At 43.5% G+C, this 26,510-nt stretch overlaps 1 protein-coding gene across 2 annotated transcripts in view; it reads right to left on the bottom strand.

The window, feature by feature from the left end:
• Positions 1–26,510, bottom strand: part of ARHGAP26 (Rho GTPase activating protein 26) — a 744,136-nt gene that overhangs the window by 486,917 nt on the left and 230,709 nt on the right. For both annotated transcript variants that reach the window (XM_073620639.1, XM_073620638.1), the window contains exon 11: positions 23,882–23,960. In XM_073620639.1, coding sequence (XP_073476740.1) covers positions 23,882–23,960 — 79 coding nt within the window. The remainder of the gene's footprint in view (positions 1–23,881; positions 23,961–26,510) is intronic.

Here is a 26,510-nt window from a genome sequence, read left to right on the forward strand (position 1 = left end):
GTCAGTTTTAGTACACATTTTTGACTACAAAATGGTACTATAGTTGCCCTTAAAAACAAAACTGTTTCAATAGACAAGAGTATAAAATGAGATTTGCACTCACTCAGACTTGAGCCTGGTGATCAGCTTCCCAGGCACAGAGAGGTACCATGGGATGTAGCTTGTAGGAAGGCTTATATCTCACAATTTGAAAGTGACAGCTTGCTCTGACCATGTGTGGGGCTCCGTAGGCACAAAAGAAACACTGAGACTAAATGTAATGGTATGGGACATGATTTTATGTACAGATCTTGATTTACAGCAGGGGTCTCAAACTGGTGGCTCTCCAGCTGTTGCAAAACTACAAGACCCATGAGGCACTGCAAGGCTGACAGTAACAAGCATGACTCCATCAGGCAGAGGCATGATGGGACTTTAGTTCCGCAACAGCTGGAGGGCCACCAGTTTGAGACCCCTGATTTACAGTATGCCCTGGGCAGTAGCCACAAGTTTATTTTAAGACGGAGGAAAGTGGATAGGGCCAAATAATAGGAAGGGCTGATATTTTTATATACAATTAGCTGCCTGTATCTCCACTGAACATTTGTATATTTTTTACTGAAGGCATTCTCTACATATTCATTATTTTAATCATATGTTCACTTTGAATTGAACTCTGGTTAGTGACAGGGGTACTTTAAAAACTCTTTTTTCTTTTAGCTTGCTGAGATAAGATACCATTTTTATATTTTACCTGAATGACAGATTCAGGATATTGAATATAATTTAAAAAAAAAAAACATGTTCCAATAAAACTAAAATAGACAACTCATAATTCTGAGAGTAGTTTAATATATTGAGGAATGTAGGAATTTGCAGAGGTTTAAAGAACACCAGCCTAACGTGACTAATGCCGCGTACACACGAGCGGATTTTCCGTTGGAAAACTCTTGGATGGTTTTTCCGACGGAATTCCGCTCAAGCTTGGCTTGCATACACACGGACACACAAAAATTCTCAAAACTTTCGACCGTCAAGAACACGGTGACATACAACACTACGACGAGCCGAGAAAATTAAGTTCAATGCTTCTGAGCATGCGTCAAATTGTTTCCGAGCATGCGTGATTTTTTGCGCGTCCGAATTGCATACAAACGCATTTTCAGATAGGAACTTTTTCAGACCAAAAAATAGAGAACCTGCTCTCAATCTTTTGCTGGCTAGAATTCCGCCAGCAAAAGTCCAATGGAGCATACACACGGTCGCATTTTCCGACCAAAAACCTCTCATCAGAGTTTTGCTGGTGGCATTTCCGATCAAGTGTACGGGGCATTAGAAGCAATTCTGAACATGAATTGGGAAGACAGGTCGAGTAATTTTTATTGCTAAAAAAAAAACTTCTCTAGGTGATCTATGTACATTGCAGGGATTTTAACAAGTCCTATCTGGTCATGAATGTGATAGCTTCCTGCTCAGGACTCATGGGTTTCCGATGTCCTATTAACCAGTAATGCATCTTTGACCCCAATTCAGCTGCTGGCTTGGAGACTCCCTGGCCAATGGCCGATTGTAAACATACAGTAGGGGATGGGGATACTGTCTGATGTCATTAACCCAATATGGCAATATTTGGTCAATAATGAGAATCTCCCAGCCAGCAGCTGAATTTGGCCAAGGATGGCCTTTGGTTGATAGGACTCTGCTGGATGCACAACTGACAGCAACCAAGAACACTGTGAAGCCCAGGGACTGAACATGCACAGGGGATGGAGTGTCCACTATGACCCCCAACATTGCCTCCTTGTGATAAACTCATATACAGTGGATAAAAAAAGTCTACACACCACTGTTAAAATGTCAGATTTCTGTGATGTAAAAAAATTAGACAAAGATAAATCATTTCAGAACTTTTTTAATGTGATCTATAAACTGTACAACTCAGTTGAAAAACAAACTGAAATCTTTTAGGTGGAGGGAAGTAAAAAAAAAAAAAAAAATGTGATTGCATAAGTGTGCACACCCTCTTATAACTGGGAATGTAGCTGTGTTCTGATTTAAGCAATCACATTCAAACTCATGTTAAATAGGAGTCAGTACATACCTACCATCATTTAAAGTGCCTCTGATTAACCCCAAATAAAAGTTCAGCTGTTATAATAGGACAATTTCTTAGTTACATCCTACAGCAAAAGCCATGGTCTGCAGAAAGCTTCCAAAGCATCAAAGGGATCTCATTGTTAAAAGGTATCAGTCAGGAGAAGGGTACAAAAGAATTTCCAAGGCATTAGATATACCATGGAACACAGTGAAGACAGTCATCATCAAATGGAGAAAATATGGCACAACAGTGACATTACCAAAAACTGGATGTCCCTCCAAAATTGATGAAAAGACGAGAAGAAAACGAATCAAGGAGGCTGCCAAGAGGCCTACAGCAACATTAAAGGAGGTGCAGGAATATCTGGCAAGTACTGACAGTGTGGTACATGTGACAACAATCTCCCGTATTCTTCATATGTCTGGGCTATGGGGTAGAGGGGCAAGACGGAAACCTTTTCTTACCAAGAAAATCATCCAGGTCCGGCTAAATGTTGTAAAAACACATCTGAAGTCTCCCAAAAGCATGTAGGAAAAAGTGTTATGGTCTGATGAAACCAAGGTTGAACTTTTTTTTGGCCATAATTCCAAAAGATATGTTTTTCGCAAAAACAACACTGCACATCACCAAAAGAAAACCGTACCCACAGCGAAGCATGGTGGTGGCAGCATCATGCTTTGGGGCCTTTTTTCGTCAGCTGGAACAGGAGCCTTAGTCAAGGTAGAGGGAATTATGAACAGTTCCAAATACCAGTCAATATTGGCACAAAACCTTCAGGCTTCTGCTAGAAAGCTGAACATGAAGAGGAACTTCATCTTTCAGCATGACGATGTAAAGCATACATCCAAATCAACAAAGTAATGTTTTGGAATGGCCCAACCAGAGCCCAGACCTGAATCGGATTGAAAATCTGTGGAGTGATCTGAAGAGGGCTTGTGCACAGGAGATGCACTCGCAATCTGACAGATTTGGAGTGTTTTTGCAAAGAAGAATGGGCAAATATTGCCAAGTCAAGATGTGCCATGCTGATAGACTCATACTCAAAAAGACTGGGTGCTGTAATAAAATCAAAAGTTGCTTCAACAAAGTATAAAGCTGGCCATACACCTATAGATTATCTGCAGATTTTCTATGGAAAAAGTGCAACAGATTTCTCCATGTTCGCTAAACTGTGTGGATGGAGGAATCTCCCACTTTTTCCATCTAACCATAGAAAATCTGCAGATAATCTATAGGTGTATGGCCAGCTTAAGTTTATGGGTGTGCACACTTATGCAATCATATCGTTTTAGTTTTTATTTTTACTTCCCTTCACCTAAAATATTTCAGTATGTTGTTCAATTGCATTGTACAGTTTATAGGTGGCATTAAACGGTGGAAAAAGTTCTGAAAAGTCTAATTTTTTTACACCAAAAGAAACCTGACATTTTAACAGGGGTGTGTAGACTTTATATATCCACCGTATTCTAGATTATAAGCATTAACAAGCAGAGCCCTCTGATTCCTCCCGTATTGAATTGTACTGTAACTGTACAGTCTGCCCTCCTGTTGTAAAGCGCTGCACAAACTGTGCATTATAATAATATATCTGTTTTCAACAGATATATGAATCTGTCGCAGGAATTGACATTTGTCACATGGAAGCAAGACACAATTTTAAAGAGTGTTTAGGGCACACTTAATGAATTCCAGAGTTTACATCCCAAATGGCAGAAGTACATGAATATAATTATTATGGTGAAAATAGGATTTTTATAACAGCTTACCTGTAAAATCCTTTTCATGGTGTACATCATGGGACACAGAGCCTTAAGTAATTACTTAATGGGTTATAGGCCACCTTCAGGTGATGGACACTGGTATACCCAATCCAGGAAGTTCACTCTCTATATAACCCCTCCTCCTTCCAGGAGCACATCAGTTTTGAAGCAAAGCAATATACTTAAATCCCAAAAAAGAGGGGAGGGACCTCTGTGTCCCATGATGTACTTCAAGAAAAGGATTTTACAGGTAAACTGTTATAAAAAATCCTATTTTCTTTATCGTACATCATGGGATACAGAGCCTTAAGTAATTACTTAATGGGACATCCCATAGCAATGCTACTTGAGGGGATGGAAACACAACCCGGAGGGTACCCCCAGACTTGAGGACCTATACTGCTGCCTGCAGCACACTGTGCCTGAAGACGATATCCTCATACCTCCTTACATCCAGCTGATAAAATTTTGTGAATGTATGCACTGAAGACCAAGTTGTGGCCTTACAGATCTGAGCCATTTAGGCCTGGTGACGCACTGCACAAGAAGCACTAACCGCCCTGGTAGAATGTGCCTTAACTTGAAAAGGGGGAATCTTACCCCTTAAATCATAAGTTTTAATTATAACTTGCCGAATCCAGTGACAGTGGATTTCGACACTTGCTGTCCTTTCTTAGAACCCTCTGGCAGAATAAATAAGACATAAGTCTTACGAATCAGAGCAGTTGCCTTTAAATTATTATTACTATACAGGATTTATATCACGCAGACAGTTTACACAGAGCTTTACAACATTAGGGCAGACAGTACAATTACAATACAATTCAATACAGGGGGGAATCAGAGAGCCCTGCTCATTAGAGCTTACAATCTAGGATTTTCCCTGCTCTCACCACAAGACAATGTAGTGACTTTTCTTCCCTGGAACAAGGTTTTGTAAAAAAGATGGCAAGACAATATCTTGGTTCAGGTGAAAACCTGAAACCACTTTTGGCAAAAAAGTCTGGACGAGGGCGTAACACCACTCGGTCCTCATGAAAAATCAAATATGGCTCTTTACAAGAAAGAGCAGCCAATTCCGAAACCCTCCTTGCTGAGGATATAGCAACCAAAAATACCAACTTCCTTGTCAAAAAGACTAAGGGAATATGTTGTATCGGTTCAAATGGCTGTTTTTGTAACAAAGACAAAACTAAGTTCAAGTCCCATGGGTTCAAAGGAGGTTTGACGGGCGGATTAAGCCGCATCACCCCTTGCATAAAACCCCAGACTAAAGAATGTGTAGCAGGTGGTCTCTGAAATAAGACCGATAAAGCTGAGACTTGGCCTTTAATAGTACTCAAGGCCAATTTCATTTCTACCGCTAATTGTAGAAAGGCAAGAATTCTGCCTATGATATATTTCCGAGGGTGCCAACCCTTGGATTCACACCAGGAAACATAAGCCCTCCAGACTCTATAATATATAGTTCTGAAAGCTGGCTTCCTTGCATTAATCAGGATAGAGATAACTGACCCGGAGAGCCCACGTTTCTTCAGAATGTGGGTTTCAATAGCCAAGCCGTTAAATTTAGAGTCCGTAAGGTAGGATGGAATATCGGTCCTTGAGAGCAGATCTGGCCGTAGTGGGAGGGACAAAGGGCCCTCCACTGCCATCTTTACGATTTCTGCATACCATGACCTTCTGGGCCATGCTGGTGCCACCAGAATTACCAGCTTTCTTTCCAGCTCGATCCTGCAAAGAAGTTGAGGTAGCAACTGAATAGGGGGAATGCATAAATCAGTGAGAACTGATCTCACGGGGTCAGCAACACATCCGTTCCTCATGCGAGTGGATCCCTTGTTCTGGCCACAAAGTTGACTAACTTCATGTTGAACCTGGACGCTAGAAGATCTACGTCCGGAGTCCCCCATCTTTGGCAAACAGCCCAAAATATGTTGGGGTGAAGAGACCATTCCCCTGGGAATAACTGCTGGCGACTTAAGTAGTCCGCCTGCCAATTCTCTACTCCCGGAACGAAGACTGCCGATAGGCACGGAACATTCCTTTCTGCCCAAGTTAGAATATGGTTCACCTCTCTGCTCTGAGACTCTTGGTGCCCCCTTGGTGACTGACATAGGCCACAGCTGTGGCATTGTCGGATTGGATCCTGACAGGACAATCCCATAACCTAAAAGTCCAGGCCTTTAGAGCCAGAGGCACTGCCCGAATCTCTAGGATATTGATGGGCAAGGTTCTTTCGGCTCTTGACCACTGTCCCTGGACAGTTGTTTTTTCCAGTACTGCTCCCCAGCCTGAAAGGCTAGCATCTGTCTTTACCACTTTCCAGAAAACTGGTCTGAAGGATTTTCCTTCCAGCAGATTCTGAGTTAGTAACCACCAGTTGAGGCTTTGTGACACCCTTGGGGACAGCCGCATTGGCAAGTCTAAAGCTTGAATCGTTTTGTTCCACGCGGACAGAATACTGTTTTGCAACAGTCTTGAATGGAACTGGGCATAGGGAACTGCTTCGAATGAAACCACCATGGTTACTAGTAGCCTCATGCAAAAGCGAATGGGGGGATCGCCTTTTGACCTGACCATCCGCACCAGCTCTCTTTTGGAGTTGATCTTTGCCTGAGGCAAGAACACCTTTTCCTGGGCTGTGTCTAGGATCAGACCCAAGTACTCCAGTCTTTTTAGCGGTATTAAGGAAGATTTCTCTAGGTTGAGAATCCAACCCAACTTTCCAGGTAACTGGTTGTAATGCGTACGCTTTGCTCAAAACGAGCCACCAACTGCTATATTAGCAATAGATCGTCTAGGTACGCTACGACTGTTATGCCCTGTGCCCTTAACCTGGCTGGAGGTGGGGCCAGCACCTTTGTGAACACCTGGGGTGCTGTGGCTAACCCGAAGGGCAGGGCTACAAACTGGAAATGCTGCTGTTCTAACTCAAACCGCAGAAACTTTTGGTGAGCTGGAAATATAGGAACATGCAGATATGCATCCCTGATGTTGATTGATGCCAGAAGTTCTCCTCCTAGAAGGATAGAAACTACTGACCTGATCGTCTCCATGCGAAAGTAGCGGATCTTCAGGAACTGATTAAAATTTTTTAGATCTAGAATGGGTCTGACATCTGCATTTGGTTTTGGTACCATAAAAAGAATTGAATAAAAGCCCAGACCTTGCTCTTTTGTGGGGATCTGTATGATCACCCCTTGAGATTAATCAGTCTAGTGCCTGAAACAGAGATTGTCTTTTCTCTGGATCTTTGGGAACAACTGACCTCAGGAAACGAGACGGTGGAAAGTCCAGAAATTCCAGCTTGTACCCCAGCGTTACCTTGGAGATGGCCCATCTGTCCTGAATTTCCTCTTGCCAGACTTCTGAAAACTGCAGAAGTCTTCCCCCCACCTTGGTGAGGGGGGTTGCCTCTTCATGATGAGGCTTTAGCATTCTGCTTTGCAAGTATCCGACCCCAGGATTTCTTTTGAGCCTGGGTCTGACCCTAAGATTTTCCTCTGGAGTCCGACGGCGTACGCCGTCGCCACTGCCTAGAGGCAGAAGCCCCTGGCACAGGGGAAAGAGCCAGATTAAATGAAGGGTGTTTATACTTTCTTTTGACTGGTAAAAGAGTACTTTTCCCACTTGAAATTGTTTGGATATATTTGTCCAAATCTTCTCCAAATAGTCGCTCCCCATGAAAAGGGAACCCAGTTAGGAGGGTTTTACATGGTGCTTCAGCTGACCAATTTTTTAACCACAGGATTCTACGCATATGTACAAGCATAAGCATAAGGAGAGACGCCTGGTGAATTGAATCTTTAAGGGCATCTATGGCAAAGCATAATGCTTTTGGTAGTTCAGCCAATTCCCGGGCTTGTTGCGCAGGAACCTCTTTAAGGGCCTGTCTAAATTGGTCCTTTAGGGATTGACAGATGCCTATTGCAGCGACTGCAGGCTGAGTAATGGCACCAGCCAAGGACAAAGTAGATTTAAACAGGGATTCCAACTTCTTATCTGTTGGATCCTTAAGCATTTGTGCATTGTCTGCAGGACAAGTTAGGCTTTTATTCACACTGGAAATCGCAGCGTCAACTGTTGGTACTTTCCATCTCTTGGTGAATTTCTCCTCCATGGGATAGAGAACTGAAAATCTATTAGGAGGGAGAAAATGCTTATCCGGGTGATCCCATTCAGCAAAAACAAGCTGTTCTAGTAATGCATGGACAGGAAACGCATGCAAAGGCTGAGAAGGTTTTAAGGAACCCAAGGAAGAAACCGAGCTTTCAGCAGACTCCGTTAGGGGCAACATTAAAGTGGAACGAACAATCTCCGTAAGAGTTTGTATCAGCAATTTCTCAGATTGTGAGGCTGAAAAAGGTTCATTTACCGTTATTTCCTCCACAGAGGAATCACTGGTTTGTTTTTCCTCCTGATCGACTTAGGGTAACACCTCATCCTGAGCCCACTGTTCCCCTTGCAAAGATTCTGAAGTGGGGGAGGGGGATCTAGCATGCTTCCTATCAATTTGAATGGAGGATGTGATTAAAGCCACTAATCTTCCTTCCAGACCCTGCAGGGTGGAGGAAAGGACATCTTCAGTCACGTATACAGAGGCTGAGATGTGAGAAGCAGTTGCACCAATTTGTTCCAATGGCTCACCCTGGCGTGCCATAACTGGTAATTCAGGCGAGGATGACAGCGTGGAAATGCGACTCGAGATCCTAGCGCCTTGGGGTGAAACCTTTAGATTTTTTTTGGTCTTTGTGGTGTCTTTTTTGGTAGGCATAGTCCCAAGCACAAAAACAGAGGCACTATACAATTGCACTTAATCGCTGAATATAGTCATGACAAATAAAGCCGCTATAAAGTTCAGCCTAGTGCTGGGAAAAAAGTGTCCTTCCTGTATCAGGAATGCCAGCTTGAAACCCTCACGTGTCCCACAGCTCCTGTGTCCCTGTGTGCAGGCTGCTTGTTTCCTCCTCGTCAGCCGAGAGAGACTGTCACAGGTGTAGTTTTATCTGTTTTTGCCTGCTGTGTGTCCTCGTGGATTTTCACAGCACCGCGCTTATGCCCCGCTCCTTTCGAAAAAATTCCAGCCCTCTTTTCATTTAAAAATGTTCCCACGCTCGTGCGGGGCGCTTTTGGGTCTACAGACCAAACACGAGGGGGGGGAGGCAGAGACCTGTTTACCAGCAGGCACACAACAACAGTAACAGCAGTCAATAGTAACAATAGTTAACAATATTAGCAGTACCAGCGGGACCTTCGCACCCCCCTGCGGGGGGGGGGGGTAATGTAAGGGGGGTACACCGCTGATGTCCCCTAACCCTCTGGTCCCTTCAGGGGGGAGAAAACCCTAGTTAGACTTACCGGTAACGGTATTTCTACGAGTCTTTCAGGACAGCACCTGGAGAGAGCGCAGCTCCACCCACTTTCCCAGGAAACACTGCAGTCAGTTTCTTTAAAGACCGGACACTTCCACCATGGCCTCAGTTGTTCATAGAGTACCTCCAGCCATGCTGAAATTAGATAAGCAGAACATAGCAATAACACATCTTACAACCTCAAAACTTAGGGCGGGTCATCGGCGCTGTCCTGAAAGACTCGTAGAAATACCGTTACCGGTAAGTCTAACTAGGGTTTTCTCCCTTCGTCTTTCAGGACAGCACCTGGAGATGATAAAAGAGTACTTACTCTAGGGTGGGACCACCGCCTGCAGGACCTTCCTGCCAAACGACTGTTCCGCTGCTGATAGCAAGTCCAACCTGTAGTGGCGGGTGAAGGTGGAGAAACTTGTCCACGTGGCCGCTTTACAGATCCGACCCGGGGAAGCCCCTGCCCTCTCTGCCCAGGACGTTGCTACTGCCCTTGTTGAATGGGCTACTACCCCCTTAGGGGGCTCTGCTCCTGAAGCTTTATAAGCTTCGCTGATGGCCATTCTGAGCCATCTACCTATGGTGCTTTTGGATGCTCTATACCCCTTCCGTGGACCAGAGAAGAGAACAAAGAGTGAATCTGATCTTCTAAAATCTTTCGTTATCTCCATATAGTGTAATAAACACCTTCTCACGTCCAGGGAATGGAAAGACCTCTCCTTAGCACTGGACGGGTTAGGACAAAAGGTAGGGAGAATTATCTCTTGTTCCCTATGAAATGCTGATGCCACCTTTGGCAAGAAACCCGGGTCAGTTTTTAGCACTACCCGGTCTGGAAAAATATAACAAAAGGGTTCTCTTATGGAAAGAGCTTGTAACTCGCTTACTCTCCTAGCTGAAGTTACTGCTACTAACAGGACTATTTTTAACGACCATAGCCTGATTGATGCTTCCTCTGGAGGTTCAAAAGGCCCTTTGATTAGACCCCGCAGAACCACAGACAGGTCCCATCTAGGAAAAAACTTAAAAGGTATTGGCCTAGCTCTGGCCAATGCCTTGAAAAACCTAATAATAAGCGGCTCCCTTGATAATTGCCTCTCAAGAAAAACCGATAATGCAGCTACCTGCACTTTTAGGGTGCTAGCTGCCAACCCCATCTCCATTCCCTCATGGAGAAACTCTAGCACTGGAGCGATTTCCTGTGGCGAAAGTATCCTAATCGCACACCAGCTATTAAATCGCTTCCATGTTTTGAAGTAGATGGCCCTGGTAACCTCCTTACGACTATTCAGCAGGGTAGAGACCAGTTTATCTGAAAGGCCCTTATTTTTTAACATCTGCTCCTCAGTAACCAACCTGTCAACCTGAGATGCTGGGTATTTGGGTGATGAAGGGGGCCCTGCGTTAGGAGGTCCTTCCGAAGCGGAAGCTCCCAATAAGGTTCCACCGCCATCCCCTGTATTGTTGCGAACCAAGCCCGTTTGGGCCAGAAAGGAGCCACCAGAATCATAGTCGTGTTCTCTTTCTGTAGCTTTCTTAAGACCAAGGGGGTCATCTGAAAGGGGGGAAAGGCGTAGCACAACTGGAATTTCCATGGCTGCGCTAATGCATCCAATCCCTCTGCCTGATCCTGCCTGTTCAGTGAGAAGAAGGCCTCTACTTTTGCATTCTTTTGGGATGCGAAAAGATCTATTTGGGGCATTCCCCATCTTTCTGTTAGTTGTTGGAAAGTCTCTACATTCAGACTCCATTCTGCTTTCAGTATTCTTTCTCTGCTCAGAAAGTCTGCCATAAGGTTTAAATCTCCCTTCAGATGTATCGCTGTTATGGAGTTTAGCCTGTTTTCTGCCCAAGCTAGAATCTGGAGTGCCAAGGATAGCAGAGCCCTGCTCCTTGTTCCTCCCTGCCTTGATATATAAGCCACCGCTGTGGCATTGTCCGATAGGACCTGAACATGATGGCCCCGGACTGTTCTTTCGAAGGCCCCTAGACCCAAGAGAATAGCCCTCAGCTCTCTCCAATTGGAGGACTTTCTGGCTTCCCAGTCTGTCCAACTCCCCTGAGCCATCTGCTCGTCCAGGTGGGCGCCCCAACCCCAGGAACTTGCGTCTGTTGTTAATCTTTTCTGCAAAGGAAAACTCCAGAGCAGACCCCTGTTCAGGTTTGAGTGATTTCTCCACCACCAAAGCTTCCTCTGAACCCGCGCAGGTATCCTTATTAATTTTTCTAGGGACTCTCCATAGGACCAACTCGTTAAAATTGTCTGCTGGAGCTCCCTTCCATGTAGACGTGCCCACTGCACCGCTGGAATAGTCGCAGTGAGTAGCCCTAAGACCGACATAGCTGCTCTTCTGGAGATTGGCATATTTGTCTGCGTCTTCTTCACTGCCTCCTGAAGCTTCTCCCTCTTCCCTTCAGGGAGAAAAATTTTCTCCTGGATGGAATCTATCGTGTAGCCCAAGAATAGTATGGTCTGAGATGGAATCAAGTTTGATTTCTCCTCGTTGATTATCCATCCTAGACCCACCAGGTGTCTCATTGTCTTTTCCAGATCTCTCACTAACAGGTCCTTTGTTTTGGCAAAAATTAGTAGATCGTCCAGATAGGGCAGGACTGATACCCCCTCTACTCTGAGTGGGGCCAAGGCCTCCGCCAGGATTTTTGTAAAAATCCTCGGAGAGGACGACAGCCCGAAAGGGAGAGCTCTGAACTGGAGATGAAGGGTAGATTCCCCCAGTTTTATCGCAAACCTTAGGTGTTTCTGAGATGTTGACGCTACTGGTACATGTAAGTATGCATCTCTCAGGTCTATGGAAGCCATAAAACATCCCGGGGTCAGGAGATTCTTCACTGAGAATATTGTGTCCATCCTGAACTTCTTGTACCTGATAGTCTTGTTTAGAATCTTCAGGTTCAGGATGAGCCTGAATTTTCCCGACGGTTTTTTCACAAGAAATATGTGTGAATAGCACCCCTGTTCTAATTCCCCAGGGGGCACGTTCACTATCACCTTTTGTAGCATCAAGTCCTTCAGGATAGCTGTCATTGCTAGTGACTTTTCTGAGTCTCGGGGAGCCTGGGTTATGTAAAAACGCACAGGAGGAGGTTGAGAAAATTCCAGCCTGTAACCCTCCAAGATGGTCCTGAGGATAAACTGGCTGCTTGTTATAGTCTTCCACTGTAAAAAGAAGGTCTGTAACCTTGCTCCCACAGTTGGGTGACCGTCACTGGGTTTTTGGGCTTGTGGTTGGGGGGCGAAAAAGTACTCCTGACTTACCCCTCCCTCTTTGAGACTTCCAAGGCCTTTTGTAGCCTGCCTCTTTGGTATCTGGGGTTTTCCGAAAAGCACGAAAATTTTTGTTGCCTTGCGGAAGTACCTTCTTCTTTATAGGGAAAGCCTTCTTTTTGTCAGCTGTTCTGTCAAGAATAGCTTCCAGCCCAGGGCCAAACACTAGGTCACCTTCAAAGGGTAAACCGCATAATTTTGTCTTTGAAGCAGTATCCCCTGTCCATGTCTTGACCCATAACGCCCTGCGAGCTGAGTTTATCAGAGCTGTGGATCTGGCTGACATCCTGATTGACTCCGCTGAGGCATCTGCTATATACCCTACCGCCTTTGATAACACCGGGAGCGTATCTAGCAGATCCTTACGAGGCGTCCCTGCCTCAATGTGGATTTTCAGCTGCTCCAGCCAGTGTTCCAGATTTCTGGCTACCACAGTTGAGGCCATGGCAGGCTTCAAATTTGCTAAAGAAGAATCCCATGCCTTCCTTAATAGGGAGTCTGCCTTTTTGTCCATGGTATCTTTAAGGATACCCATGTCCTCAAAGGCCAGGTCAGTATTCCTAGATACCTGGGAAAAGGCTGCGTCTAGTCTTGGCTTTTTATTCCAAATATGCGAGCTATCCTCATCAAACGGAAACCTTCGCTTGAGGGATTTAGAAAAGAAGGGGGCTCTCTCTGGATCCTTCCACTCCCTCTTAATGGTCTCTGATAGGAATTTATGTACAGGAAAAACCCTGTGTTTTTCCTCCCCGAGGCCTTGGAACATCTTATCGTGTAGGGATAGCTGAGCCTTATCCTCTGTGATGTTAAGGGTAGTATGAATTGTTCTTAATAGATCATCTACCTCCTCAAGGGATAACTTGTACCTAGAAGAAGGAGAAGAAGCTTCATTTACTTCTTCTGCTTCCTCATCCGAATTTAGTAAAATGTTACTTTCCTCCTCCTCTGAGTCGCTGCCCCCTCTGGATGCTGAAACAGAGGATTGAGAATGTGGCACCCCACTGCTATGCGCCGTTGGACGCCTATCTAGGTAGGACCTGAAGGACTCAAAAGTGTCTGCCAGTTCCTTCCTGAAAGAGCTTAGCAATTCGCTTTGCTGAGCTGCAGGACTAGCAGGAGCTGTCTCCTCCTTAACTATGTCCGTAATGCAAGATTTGCATAATACTTTGGGCCAGGAATCCCTCAGTAACCCTTTACAAGAGGGACACTTCCTCTTAACAATAGGGGAGACATGCTTGGTCTTTTCTTTAGCCTTCTGCAATATCCCAAGGGAAAAAAGACAATAGCTGAACCATATTTCACAAACAACAGCTTACATGCTGTATAAAAAGAAACACAGAAAAAAACACCACCAAGGAAGTTAACCCTTTAACACCTATGATCTGTTCCACAGCCGGTGAATCACCCCACAGATCCACCTTAAAACATAATTAATCACTTATCCCTCCTTTAGGACTCAGGACCAAGTGATCTGCAGGCTCCCCTTTTTTTTTTTTTTTTTTAGGGAAGGGATAATATATAAACATTATAAATGCCCATAGAGTAAGGACAGAGACCAGTATCCCTGCTTACCTGAGCCTGGCTGATTGTTGTGGCTCCTGCTCCTGCCACCGCCGTCTGATCGTCCTCCATTATTGACAGGACACACAGCGGCGTTTGTGCTCTTTTATTTGATTTTCCCGGGCCACTCACCGCTGTGAGGGCCGGAAATGAAATCAGCCGTGGAGACCGCCCCCCCCTCCTGCGTTCCAGCGGCCGGAACCGGAAGCCGCGTCGCGCCGCTCGAGGCCCCGCCCCCGGTCGGAAATGACGCGCTTGCCATCCGAACCCGGAAGGCGTGCGGCCCGTGGAATAGACGCCGCTCTACTCCACAGCCCTGCCACCGGTCTGTAGGAGCGGGACCCTCGCAGCCTGGCTCTCGCCGAGCATGAAGAGGAGGAGGCACCGGAGAATCCCCCACACGTCAGGGAGGATGCTGGGCTGTCTTAGGAAAGGAAGAAAAAACGATCCGGTATGCCCAAACTTTCACCACCTGGAGAAAGCGCAGCACACCCCTGGTTCCCTGCAGCGCTTCCACCATGGCGGAGGAAACACTACAACTGAGGCCATGGTGGAAGTGTCCGGTCTTTAAAGAAACTGACTGCAGTGTTTCCTGGGAAAGTGGGTGGAGCTGCGCTCTCTCCAGGTGCTGTCCTGAAAGACGAAGGGAGAAAGAAAACATTTGGCAGATTTCTTTTACCTGAGAGGAATCCCCCTTTACACGCTGCTGCGGCCAGACACAGACTGACTGAGCTTTACAGTGAAGACAACAGAGTAAGGTATGTGCATAGATTCCCTCTAGTGTAGAATTAAGGCATTACAACATTTTTTCCCTAATAGAAGAATACATAGGTGTTTTTAGTACCCAAGTTTCTTCCCTTACCTTATCCCCGCCACAGGATTTGCTGAATTAACAGACAATCCAACCTTCACCCATCACGGCGGATTGTGTTTAGCAAACCTTCAAGGACCGGGTCTCTAGATATCGGGGTTCCAACTCCCTTGGACCTGTAAAGCACCCCACCAGAAAAGCTTTAGGTAATGTAGCAAGACCTAAGCCCTGGATTCCCGGGGTCCAGCCCTACAAAGAGAGGCGTTACAGGCAAAAACCTTGTGCTTAGGATACAAGGCCCCAGGTACAATCCACTTAGGCCTCAGTGGCACTTTGAATGGATCGGGTCTATGTATTTAAATCCAGCATGGATCCCTTCTGGAGCTCCTCAGAGCACATCTTCACTCGTGACCAACACCTTAGACACTGGCGAAAAAACTGATGTGCTCCTGGAAGGAGGAGGGGTTATAGAGGAAGTGAGCTTCCTGGATTGGGTATACTAGTGTCCATCACCTGAAGGTGACCTATAACCCATTAAGTAATTACTTAAGGCTCTGTGTCCCATGATGTACGATAAAGAAAAGACTTTTTGGTTTAAATAAACACAATAAAACCAAAAAGTATTTTTCATCATAACTACATTCATGTACTTCTGCCATCTGCTTAAAAGGCCAGATTTCACACTAAACTATGTAGGCAGTGGCAGGGCACCAATGCCACCAGAGTCTGAGATTATCTGTCCGGGCTTCCAATATCTGACCACAAATTTCCACAGTGTTTCACCCCCCCAACCTTCTCTTTTTACATTATTATTTATATTAAGGGCCAATAAAAGAACCCAGTAATAGCACTAGTAATAATACAATGTGAAACTACTTGCAGAAAGGGCTAATCAAAGCATATTATGTATCTTTGTTCGCTGAGATTTAAAGTGGTTTTAAAGGCTGAAAGGTATAAGGGGAGCTTATAGGTATAAGCTCCCACCTTATACTTACCTGAGCCCGATCTTGATCCAGCGCTGTGCACAAGACCAGCGGCTCTCTGTTCTCTTCCTCCATATAGGTTCAGAGCCACTGGTTTCCATGCTGTCAATCACAGCCAATGAGGAGAAAGCATGGCTCGAAAGCAAGCTGTTTGCAATGGTGAGCAGGGGGGAGAGGCCAGGACTGCTTAGATTTTAGAGGTAGGTAAGGTGTAGTATCAAAAAAATAACAGCCAAACATGATAAAAATAACTTGGTGAATTCAGCCTATAGTGACCTAGCCCATTTACTAGCAGGTTGCCTGCACTCAATAGTCTAGGTCAGGGGCCTCCAAACTTTCTGTACAAAGGGACAATTTACTATCCCTTAAAACTTTAGAAGGGCTGGACTGTGGCCAGTGGGAGTAGACAATGTCCCAGACTTGGTGGTTAGTGGGAATACAAAAATTGCATAGTGCCTGTAGTCAGTAGGAGGCGGAATAGTGCATTATCATTGGAGTCAGTGGAAGGAAAAATGCCCCATCATTGGCGTCAGTGGGGGGAATAGTTTCCCACTGTTTGTGTCTGTGGGAGGATTGGTAATTAATTGTTGGTGTCAGTGGGCGGAATATTGCCTTGCATCAGTGGGAAGAACGATGTCCTAAAGGCCACATAGAGGCAAGCTAAGGGTCGCATTCGTACTACGGGCTGCAGTTTGGAGACCATTGGTCTAGGTAACAGAGATTTTTGCAGCATATTCTATTCTGCAGCACTCCATGTGCCATCCATATGGCAATAGTCTGCATGCCACCTAGACTGAATCTGTGACACATGGATTGTTGCAGCATAGGTGAAACACGAATTGTTGTAAGGTGCATCTTTTATTCTTATTATTTTAAGTGAACCTGTGCTTTGCTGATGTAGGTTTTGTATTTGCATAGCCCAACAAGAAAATATCTTCTGAACATCAAATTTAACATCAAAATAAAAGTAGGCATAATAATCCATAGAACATCTTGAATGAGCTGCCAATGCACCATAACAAATTGTAACACTAATGCACTTAAAGTAAAACTATAGGCAAAACTTTTTTTTTCCAGTTTGGATAGAGTAAGGAGAAGGTATAACCCCTGTAAGGTTTATTTTTTCTTTGTCCCATTGGGGGATTTACCTTGACTTCCTGTCCCATAGCCAAACAGGAAGTGGGAATAATCCCTGCAAATTAAGGGAACCTCTTTGGGACCTCCAGGTCACCAGAAGATTTCCATTCTATTACTTTTCTGGGTGTTGGAAAGGCAACATGTTCTTTTTCATGAATTCAAGAGGTGTTTGAAATATGAACTATGGCTATACCAGACCTTTGTATTATTGGGGGCTGTCTGGAATGTAACAAGTTGCACATCAAAGCTTTGTAGCATATCAGATTATTCATCTGAAGAAGCAAGGCTGAACAAAAGCTTGGCTCCTGACCGTCTGGTGTGATAATGCTATGCAAGTGAACTTCAAAGAGGGCCATGACTGGCAGGAGGATTGATGAAGGGGGGTTACAGAGATCAAAAGGCATTGAAGATTGACCCAGGATACACAGACATGATACATGGACAATGCTGCCCCTGGAGGCCAATACAGCGGGACAGACAGTAATATAATATATTAAGGAGGACTGCCCCGTAAATACTTTGATTCGTCAAGGGTCTAGATGGGCTGGCAATGGGGTTGTGTCTGAACAGTGTATGATTGAAGTATAAAAAGTGCACACAGAAGGGAAGTCATCCCTTTTTCCGCTCTTGGCACGTGCATGATGGCTCTCTCTGTTAACATTTTAAGCCCAGCTGACGAGACAATATCTAGAGGACAGCCTTGTGATAAGTATATTTGATGTTCTTGTGTTATATGCTATATAGTATTTTCATGTTATCATTTTCCTATTTTCTTGGGAAATAAATAAGACATTGTTTTATTAAGTAGTGTGTTTGTTTTCACAGCTAACCTTGTATTATTGTGCTATCAACAGTAACTATAATGCCCTGTACACACGGTCGGACATTGATTGAACATTCCGACAACAAAATCCATGGATTTTTTCCGACGGATGTTGGCTCAAACTTGTCTTGCATACACACGGTCACACAAAGTTGTCGGAAAATCCGATCATTCTAAACGCGGTGACGTAAAACACGTACGTCGGGACTATAAACGAGGCAGTAGCCAATAGCTTTCGTCTCTTAATTTATTCTGAGCATGCGTGGCACTTTGTGTGTCAGATTTGTGCACACACAATCGGAATTTCCGACAACGGATTTTGTTGTCGGAAAATTTTATAGCAAGCTCTCAAACTTTGTGTGTCGGAAATTCCGATGGAAAATGTGTGATGGAGCCCACACATGGTCGGAATTTCCGACAACAAGGTCCTATCACACATTTTCCGTCGGAAAATCCGACAGTGTGTACAGGGCATAAGAGTTTTAATAGACTAACTATAGGAATAGACAAATTAATACATATATGGAATAAATAGAGGGTATCCATAATCACCTTCGGACAGATATTATTTAGTTTAGAATTTATTTCACTGGGGAAAACCCAACATTTGGGATTTTCTTTTACCTTCAATGAGAATGGTAAACAGGACACAAATAGAGAGGGTGAATCCCCCTAACAGGGCACTGACAGCAACACAAACCTGACAGGTGTTCTAAACCCTCTCCACTTTATCCAAACCTAAAAAAAAAAAAAAAAAAAAAAAAAAAAAAAAAAAAAAGTTTTGCCTTGTCATACTTTAAATAAAACATGCTGAAATGGACATTCATTGTGGTGTACTTGCAGAGTGCCATTTAAAATGAATGGCACTGCAATACACGTCAGGTCAAATGTTATGAAGAACCACTATAATGTGTGGTACCATATACATTTTACGATGTACTACCTCAACTCACTGATGTCAAAAGTTAGCCTCAATGTTTAACCTGCACAATGGCTTCAGGTAAAGAGTAAGAGGGCGGCTGCATGGGGCAAAGACATACTAGTTTGATATGTCTGATTAAGAACTCATTCACATGGGGGGGCAGGGATGCTAAAAACAAGCAGCTAAGCTGCAGTTTTACCCTTTAAAAGAAGAGAGAGCAAAGAAAAAAAAAAATTTAAATGGGTCAATTCACCTGCCAGATTTAATAATGTGCGGTGCTCTTAAACCATAAAAGAAACAATCGATTAAAATAACAATCAAAATCTAAAATATATACTAGTGAACTAATTGAAAGTAAGTCTATGATAAGACCACATAACCGAGAGTGGAAGATATCCCCATCCAAAGACGTAACACATAAGAGTGGCATAAAAGGCACTGACATCATCGCGCCCGCTTATTTAGCTTGGATGAGCTAGCGTCGGTTTTGTACCTGCCAGGTCCCGATCTACATATTGGCCTGACTTTCTTAAATAGATATGCTATCCCTTTGTCATCACATCATGTAAGTAGCCTGGACGCTATTTTTATAGAATAAAGATTTCTAGTATACAAAGAGCACTAGATCTTTTGTTAGTTTTTTTTTTTTTCATTCTGAGGGGCACCTGGTATTTTAATATTTAATTGTATTTAATATTTTAATAATAATATGGTATTTTAATGCATGAGCTTGGAGTGCATTGATGAGAAAATGGATACCTATGGTGCCAAATGAAAGTGGAGACGTAGAACACCTTTTGATCGGATATAAATCTGCCTGTTTTGACCTTCTGTCTGCTTAGGGGTCAAGTCCGAGGTGAGCAGATTCACTTACCAGGGTGTTGGAGTGTAGCGTAACATATTTCTATGTACAGCACTTGGGGAACGGTGAATGCACATATACCTGTATATTTCATATATATTTAATCTATTTACAATGGTAAGATTTTCAGAAACTATTTATATCACTTGGTTCTGTGGTTTTATCACAGACTCACTTTAACTGAGTGCACTAATATATATATTTAAGATTTTTATCGATTGTTACTTTAATTAGTATTAAATAATATTTATCTTTTGAATGCTGTGAGTCATACATAGAGGGTTTAGGCTTGCTGTATATGGAGTTTATTTGTTGCACAGGCACATTTTGGAATTTTATTTTTATATCTGCCAGATTTATATGTTCAAAATAAGGCCGTTATGTGTTTCACCCCATCACACTGTTCTTTTGTTTAGTCTGGAAAAGCCATTTTTTCAGTTAATTCTGACAAATCGAGCATTTTACAGCAAATGCAGAACTCAAACTCTGTTCTGTAGACACACAGCTAAATCTTTATAGGAGGTCAGATTTAGCAATGCGACCATAGTAATCTCTATAGCAACATGAGGGCTTGGCAGTGTCACACTGCACTTTGCAAAGCCATTTGATTTACCTTTGAACAGATGGAGCATGCTCGGTGAAGCGTGTGTGAAATTCATTTTATTATGTTGTGTAAACTTGACACTAATCCAAGGGACATGCCATATTACCCAGGTGCCCTTTCCCTGTCACTATGGCAAAATAATCTATCCTACTTTTAAAAACTCCATAGCATTCAGCACTTTGATGCAGAGGGACTAAGAAATGCTCAGAGTCCGTTCATGTGTTTTTTTTGGTTTTTTTGTTTTATCCCTTGCCATGTGCTTGGATTTTAAAATGTAACACTTTAATAAACACCAAGCGGCAAGAGACAGGCAGGAAAAAAACAGAAAGTTGCCTTTCCAAGTGGGAGGACCTCAACTTAGCAAAGAAAACTAAGTGGCGGAGCCCATTAGGATTTGACAGGGCAAAACTGAAAGGGAAACAAAAAAATGAATTTTTCTCTTCTATAGCCTATGAATACTAAGCATTTCAGTTTATTTAGGGTGGCCTGCCACCCAGTGGACAAAGGGCCAAGGTGCACAGAAGAAAGCAATGATAAGATCGCTTATATATATAGAGGTTATGAAGATCTGACGTGACCTCTAATGACCATTTTACCAGACATCACATTTATTCTATCAACGTCACAGTGTAGACTTTGCAATGGAAAAACATACAAAAGTATATAAAGTAAAATTTACTTCCCTTTATGTCCCTTCATTTGCTCAGAACTGACGGAGATGGCTTTCCGGTGGGAGTTAGCCACTTTAGCTCCAGGCCTTTTCTGACATTTTTACCTACATGTAACAATCAGTATTTTTTGCTAGAAAATTTGTTTGAACTCCCAAACAGCATTTTTTTTTTAAAGCAGAGACCCTAGAGAATACATTGGTGGGTTTTTCAATTTTTTATGTCATAAGGTATTGGCGTAGCGGTTTTTCAAACTAAATATATTTTTGGAAAAAATACACTTTTTCAAATTTTAATGCAAAAAATGACAATACATAACCCAATTACTTGGGAGGTTAAAAAAGATGATGTTATGCCAAGTAAACAGATATCAGAGATGTCACGCTTTAAAATTGTGGGCACCTGTGACAAATGACGTAAATTTTACTATCCATAGGGGACACTTTAAAAGCCTTTACAGGTTATTACTTTAGATTTACACAGGAGGTCTAGTACTAGAATTACTGCCCATGATCTGACATTCGCGGTGATGCCTTACATGTGTGGGACAATCGCTGTTTGCGTATGTGCAGGACCGACGCATGCGTTCACCTTTGTGTGCGTGCATAGGGGGATGGGGAGCACTTTAAGAAAAAAATGTAATTATCTATTTATTCATCTATTTTTATTTTTACACTGTCACTTACATTTTTTTTCTTTTTATTGCTATCACAAGGAATGTGAACATCCTTGTGCCAGCAATAGGCATATGACAGGTACGCTTTATGGAGAGAGCTGGGGTCTATAAGACCCCAAAATCCGTCCTCTGCCCTTAAAAGCATTTGGCTGCAACAAGATCAGTGTGATCAAATGCTTTTGATTTTTTTAAAATGGTGCCATTGACATCCGTATAACCCGGAAGTGAAGTAACATCATCACTTCTGGATTACTATATCATAGAGCCCAAACAAAGCCAATCCCATCTTTATTGGGGTTTTATGATCAGCCGGCTGGTCAATTGGAACTCCTGGTGGGACGGGTGATCCCGGTATAGCAGGGGAAAGTGCCAGGAGAGGGAGAACGACCTCCCCTGCTGCTTGTAAAAGCAATCCAGCAGCTAGTTCGCTAGTTAGATTGCTTTTTCAATACTTCAATAGAGCTGACCTTCGACTCTAAAAAATGGTACAGCTGCAGGCATCATCCTAGTATAACCACTTGAAGTCTAGCGATGTACAAGTACATCACTGTCATGCTTCTACTTGCAATTCATGCTCTTTGAGCTGGTTCTGCATGCAACAGCGCAGGTTTAGAACACCCATCTTTGAATGTGTTTTCTTATTAAAATATGAATTGTTTGTTTTAAACTAATAAATGTAAAAGCCAATCTCTGGAAAAAGTAGAAAACCTCCTTTGCAGTGTAGCTTCCCCTGTATTGCAAGGGTTAAATGGTTGTTTAGATCAACTGGACTGGGAAAAGCACTTTTACTTCTTTTCTCTCCTCCCCTGGCACCGTTGTTCCAGCGATGGACTATGCCTCAGCATCCTCGAATCTAACGCCATGCATTGTGCTTGATGATATCAGAGGGCATCAGATTGCCGGGAGTGCGGGGAAGAGGAGGCTGCAGTGACCGGTCCAGCAACCTGGAAAGAGCAGGAGAGGAGAGGGACTGTCGGGTAAGTATGCTTTTCCCAGCTCCCTAGACATAAAAAAAAGTGTTTAACCCTTGCAGTGTAAGGGCAGCCCCACTGCAAGGGAAGATTTTTACTTTCTCTGGAGTTCAGCTTTTAGGTGGAAATCCAGCTTCCAGCGTGTTTGCAAATGTGTGCAATGAAACCTTCTGTTTTTAATGTGAATTGTTAGACAGGGTGAATTTGGTTTTCTTGCAGGCTGGCTGGTAGGTGTGCTGGGACATTTTTGTCAGTTTGTGATGTGCATTGCCCTTCCATGTGCACCTTACTGCAAATGCTAGTAATAAGTTAGGGCAGATACCATCTTTTTGAATAGCTTGTTTGCTGGATTTGGTGTGGGGAAACATTGGATGCCTTCAGCTGCCATTGTGCTCCTGCTGGGTGTCTAGTGTGTGCCTGTGTCTTTAAGGAGGATTGTGCTCCCTCCAGGCATACCTGCCCTCAATTGATCCACTGCTATATGTGCTCCAATTTGGACACTCTCAAAAATATAGAGTTAGGACCTCACTATACAGAGGAGCCTTGACGCACACACACAGGCTTCTACTTATACTTGCAAATGTGTACAACTAAACACTCTGTTTTAAGGTAAATTATTAGACAGGGTCAATTTAGTTGTTTTGCAGGCTAGCTGTTAAGTGCACTGGGAAATGTTTGTTTGTGAAGCCCAGCTTCACCCATACTAGCCTTAAAATGGTCCCCTCCTCCCTCCCAAAACCTATGGAACGGTGGCAGCAGGGTGGAAGTTATGGCCGCTCAGATCACTTTTACTTTGTAGCGGAAGACCCTCCAGCTCTGCACTGTCATTGCTTCTGGCACTTCTATCTTCACTAAGCCTTCCTTCTGGGTTTGCGCTTTCCAGCCATATGAATGATTGACTTCAATGATGTCACTCCAACACATGCGCACAGCAGTACCCTTGAATTCAGGAAACACGCATACGCAATGACATCGAATGGAGCTGATGTGAATCTCTGCTAAACGGCATAAGTTTAGTAGAAATTTAGGGCACTTACAGGTAAGCTTATGTTGTATAAGTCATCTTACCTGTAGGTACTTTAACCACTTCCCAATCGCCATGCGCATCTATACGCCTTCATCGAAAAGTGGTTATACCAGTATCATGGCTGCAGCTGGCGAATCTCTACAAAGTAAAAGTGATCTGAGTAGCCCGTCCCACCAGGGAGCCCGGAACCAATGCGACCTGCCACATTAGATCTCACTGTGAAGAGTTGAAGAAACGGCTTCTGTGATGTCACAAACCGGAAGCGATTTTTGTAGGAAAAAAAGTGTATTTAACTAAAGCATTTGCTTAAATGTTCTATTAAAATATAACAAAAACAAGGCTACTTACTGGTTCCCGGCCATCCATGGCTTCCATCCACAGTCTTCGGTCTTCTTCTGAAAGAGCCTGCATAGTTATTACAGTTGGCCTAAAACGAAACAAAAAAAATATTGAAGTTACTTCTTCAATCATTTGCCATAGGTCTTAGCTGTGGCAGATAATGATCTAGTGACTGTTTAACTGTGTAGTAACAACTCATCAATGATATTTTACATTAAACCAGTCATGGGGAAAACATGAAAAGAAAACCAACATTGTTGAGCAGGAAAAGCTCTGACAAGGAGGCTTGTTCACCAATGCCACGAATCTGGCGGACAAGATGGGAGAACTAGAGCTGCTATTGCATGAGGAGGATTTCGATTTTGTGGGAATTTCAGAGATTTGGTTCAACAGTTCTCATGATTGGCTGGCAACCATTCAAGGGTATTCCTGCAAAGATAGGGAGGGTATGCCTGTATATCAAAAATGATGTACAGGTGAATGTGAGGGACAACATCACTAATGGAGCAAGAGAGGAGGTGGAATCCTTATGGGTAGAGCTACAGAGGGAGGAAACCAAGGGGAAAGTAATATTGGGAGTATGCTATATACCCCCTAACCAGAGGGAGGAGCAGGAGGCGGTCCTCCTATCACAGCTTGGAATGGTGGCAAGGATGGGAAGTGTCATTATAATGGGGAATTTTAATTATCCAGACCTAGACTGGGCAGAAGGAACCGGACATTCGCCTAAGGCTCGCCATTTCCTAAATGTCAGGACAATTTCATGGGTCAGATGGCAAATGCACCAACAAGAAACAATGCTATACTAGGCCTACTGATTACTAACAATACAGACCTGATTACAGATGTGGAAATACGGGGCAATTTAGGAAACAGCGATCACAGGTCAATTGGTTTCAGTATAAGTCACACAAGCAGGAAACATAAGGGGAATACAAAGACACTGAATTTCAAAAGAGCCAACTTCTCTAAACTACACACCTTGCTAGAAGATATTAAATGGGATAAAATCATAGGAACAAAGAACACGGAGGAAAATGGGTGTGCTTTAGGAGCATGTTAAATAATGGTATTAGCCAGTGCATCACAATGGGTAATAAATTTAAAAGAGCTAATAAAAGTCCTGGGTGGCTTAACTCCAATGTAAAAATGCATATAAAAGCAAAGGAGAAGATCTTCAAAAAATACATGGCTGGGAGGTCATTATCAGCATTCCAACTGTACAAAGAATGCAATAAGAAATTTAAGGGTGCAATCAGGGCGGCTAAGATAGAACACGAAATGCACATAGCGGAGAAGAGTATAAAAAATCCCAAGAAATACATTAATATTAAAAGTGGGAGGACAGATCATATCGGTGCCATAAAGAATGATGAAGGTAATCTGGTTACAAAGGATGGAGAGATGGCGATGGTTTTTTAATGTATTCTTCTCCTCAGTCTACACAAGGGAAACGGGGGGGGGGGGGCTTCAGTAACCAAAACTGCAAGGTTTAGCCTCATGACACGTCACAGGAAGCACCCTCATGGTTAACAGAGGATTCCACCAGATGGCTTGCACCTGAGGGTCCTAAAGGAACTCAGTCATGTAATTGCCAGACCATTGTTCCTAATTTTTACAAGCAGTCTATTAACTGGTATGGTACCAGCTGATTGGAGAAAAGCCAATGCAGCACCAATATTTAAAAAAGACCAAGATTTATCCCTGGAAACTACAGACCAGTTAGCCTAACATCAATAGTTGAAAACTCTTGGAGGGGATGATGAAGGACTATATTCAAGCTTTTGGTAATGAAAACGGTATCATTAGCAGTAATCAGCATGGATTCATTTAGAATCGTTCTTGCCAAACCAATCTATTAACCTCCTATGAGGAGGTGAGCTGCCATCTAGATAAAGGTAGGCCCGGAGACGTGGTGCATCTGGATTTTGCAAAGGCATTTGATACAGTTCCCCATAAACGTTTACTGTACAAACTAAGTTCTGTCGGCATAGACCAAAGGATGGGTACATGGATTAAAAACTGGCAACAGGGCAAGTTCAGAGGGTAGTGATAAATGGTGAGTATTCGGAATGGTCCGGTGTGGAGAGTGGGGTCCCCCCAGGGTTCTGTCCTGGGACCAATCCTGTTTATTTTTTTTTATTCATAAATGATCTGGAGGATGGGATAAAAAGCTCAATCTCAGTATTTGCGGACGATAGTAAGTTAAGCAGGGCAATAGCATCTCCGCAGGATGTGGAAACCTTGCAAGATCTGAACAAATGAATGGGGTGGGCAACTACATGGCAAATGAGGTTTAATGTAGAAAAATGAAAATAATGCATTTGGGTGACAAAAACACGAATCTATTCACTAGAGGAGAATCTCTGGGGGAATCTAGGATAGAAAAGGACCTGGGGGTCCTAGTAGATGACAGACTCAGCAATGGCATGCAATGCCAAGATGCTGCAAGCAAAGCCAATAGAATATTGGCATGCATTAAAAAGGGGATTAACTCCAGAGATAAAACGATAATGCTCCCACTCTACAAGATTCTGTTCGGGTGTACCTGAAGTATGTCGTACAGTTCTGGGCTCCAGTCATCATCAAAGATGTGCTGGAACTAGAGAGAGTCCAGAGAAGGGCAACAAAGCTAATA

The sequence above is a fragment of the Aquarana catesbeiana genome, linkage group LG03 (genome assembly GCF_042186555.1).
Source record: "Aquarana catesbeiana isolate 2022-GZ linkage group LG03, ASM4218655v1, whole genome shotgun sequence".
In the NCBI taxonomy this organism is placed as follows: domain Eukaryota; kingdom Metazoa; phylum Chordata; class Amphibia; order Anura; family Ranidae; genus Aquarana; species Aquarana catesbeiana.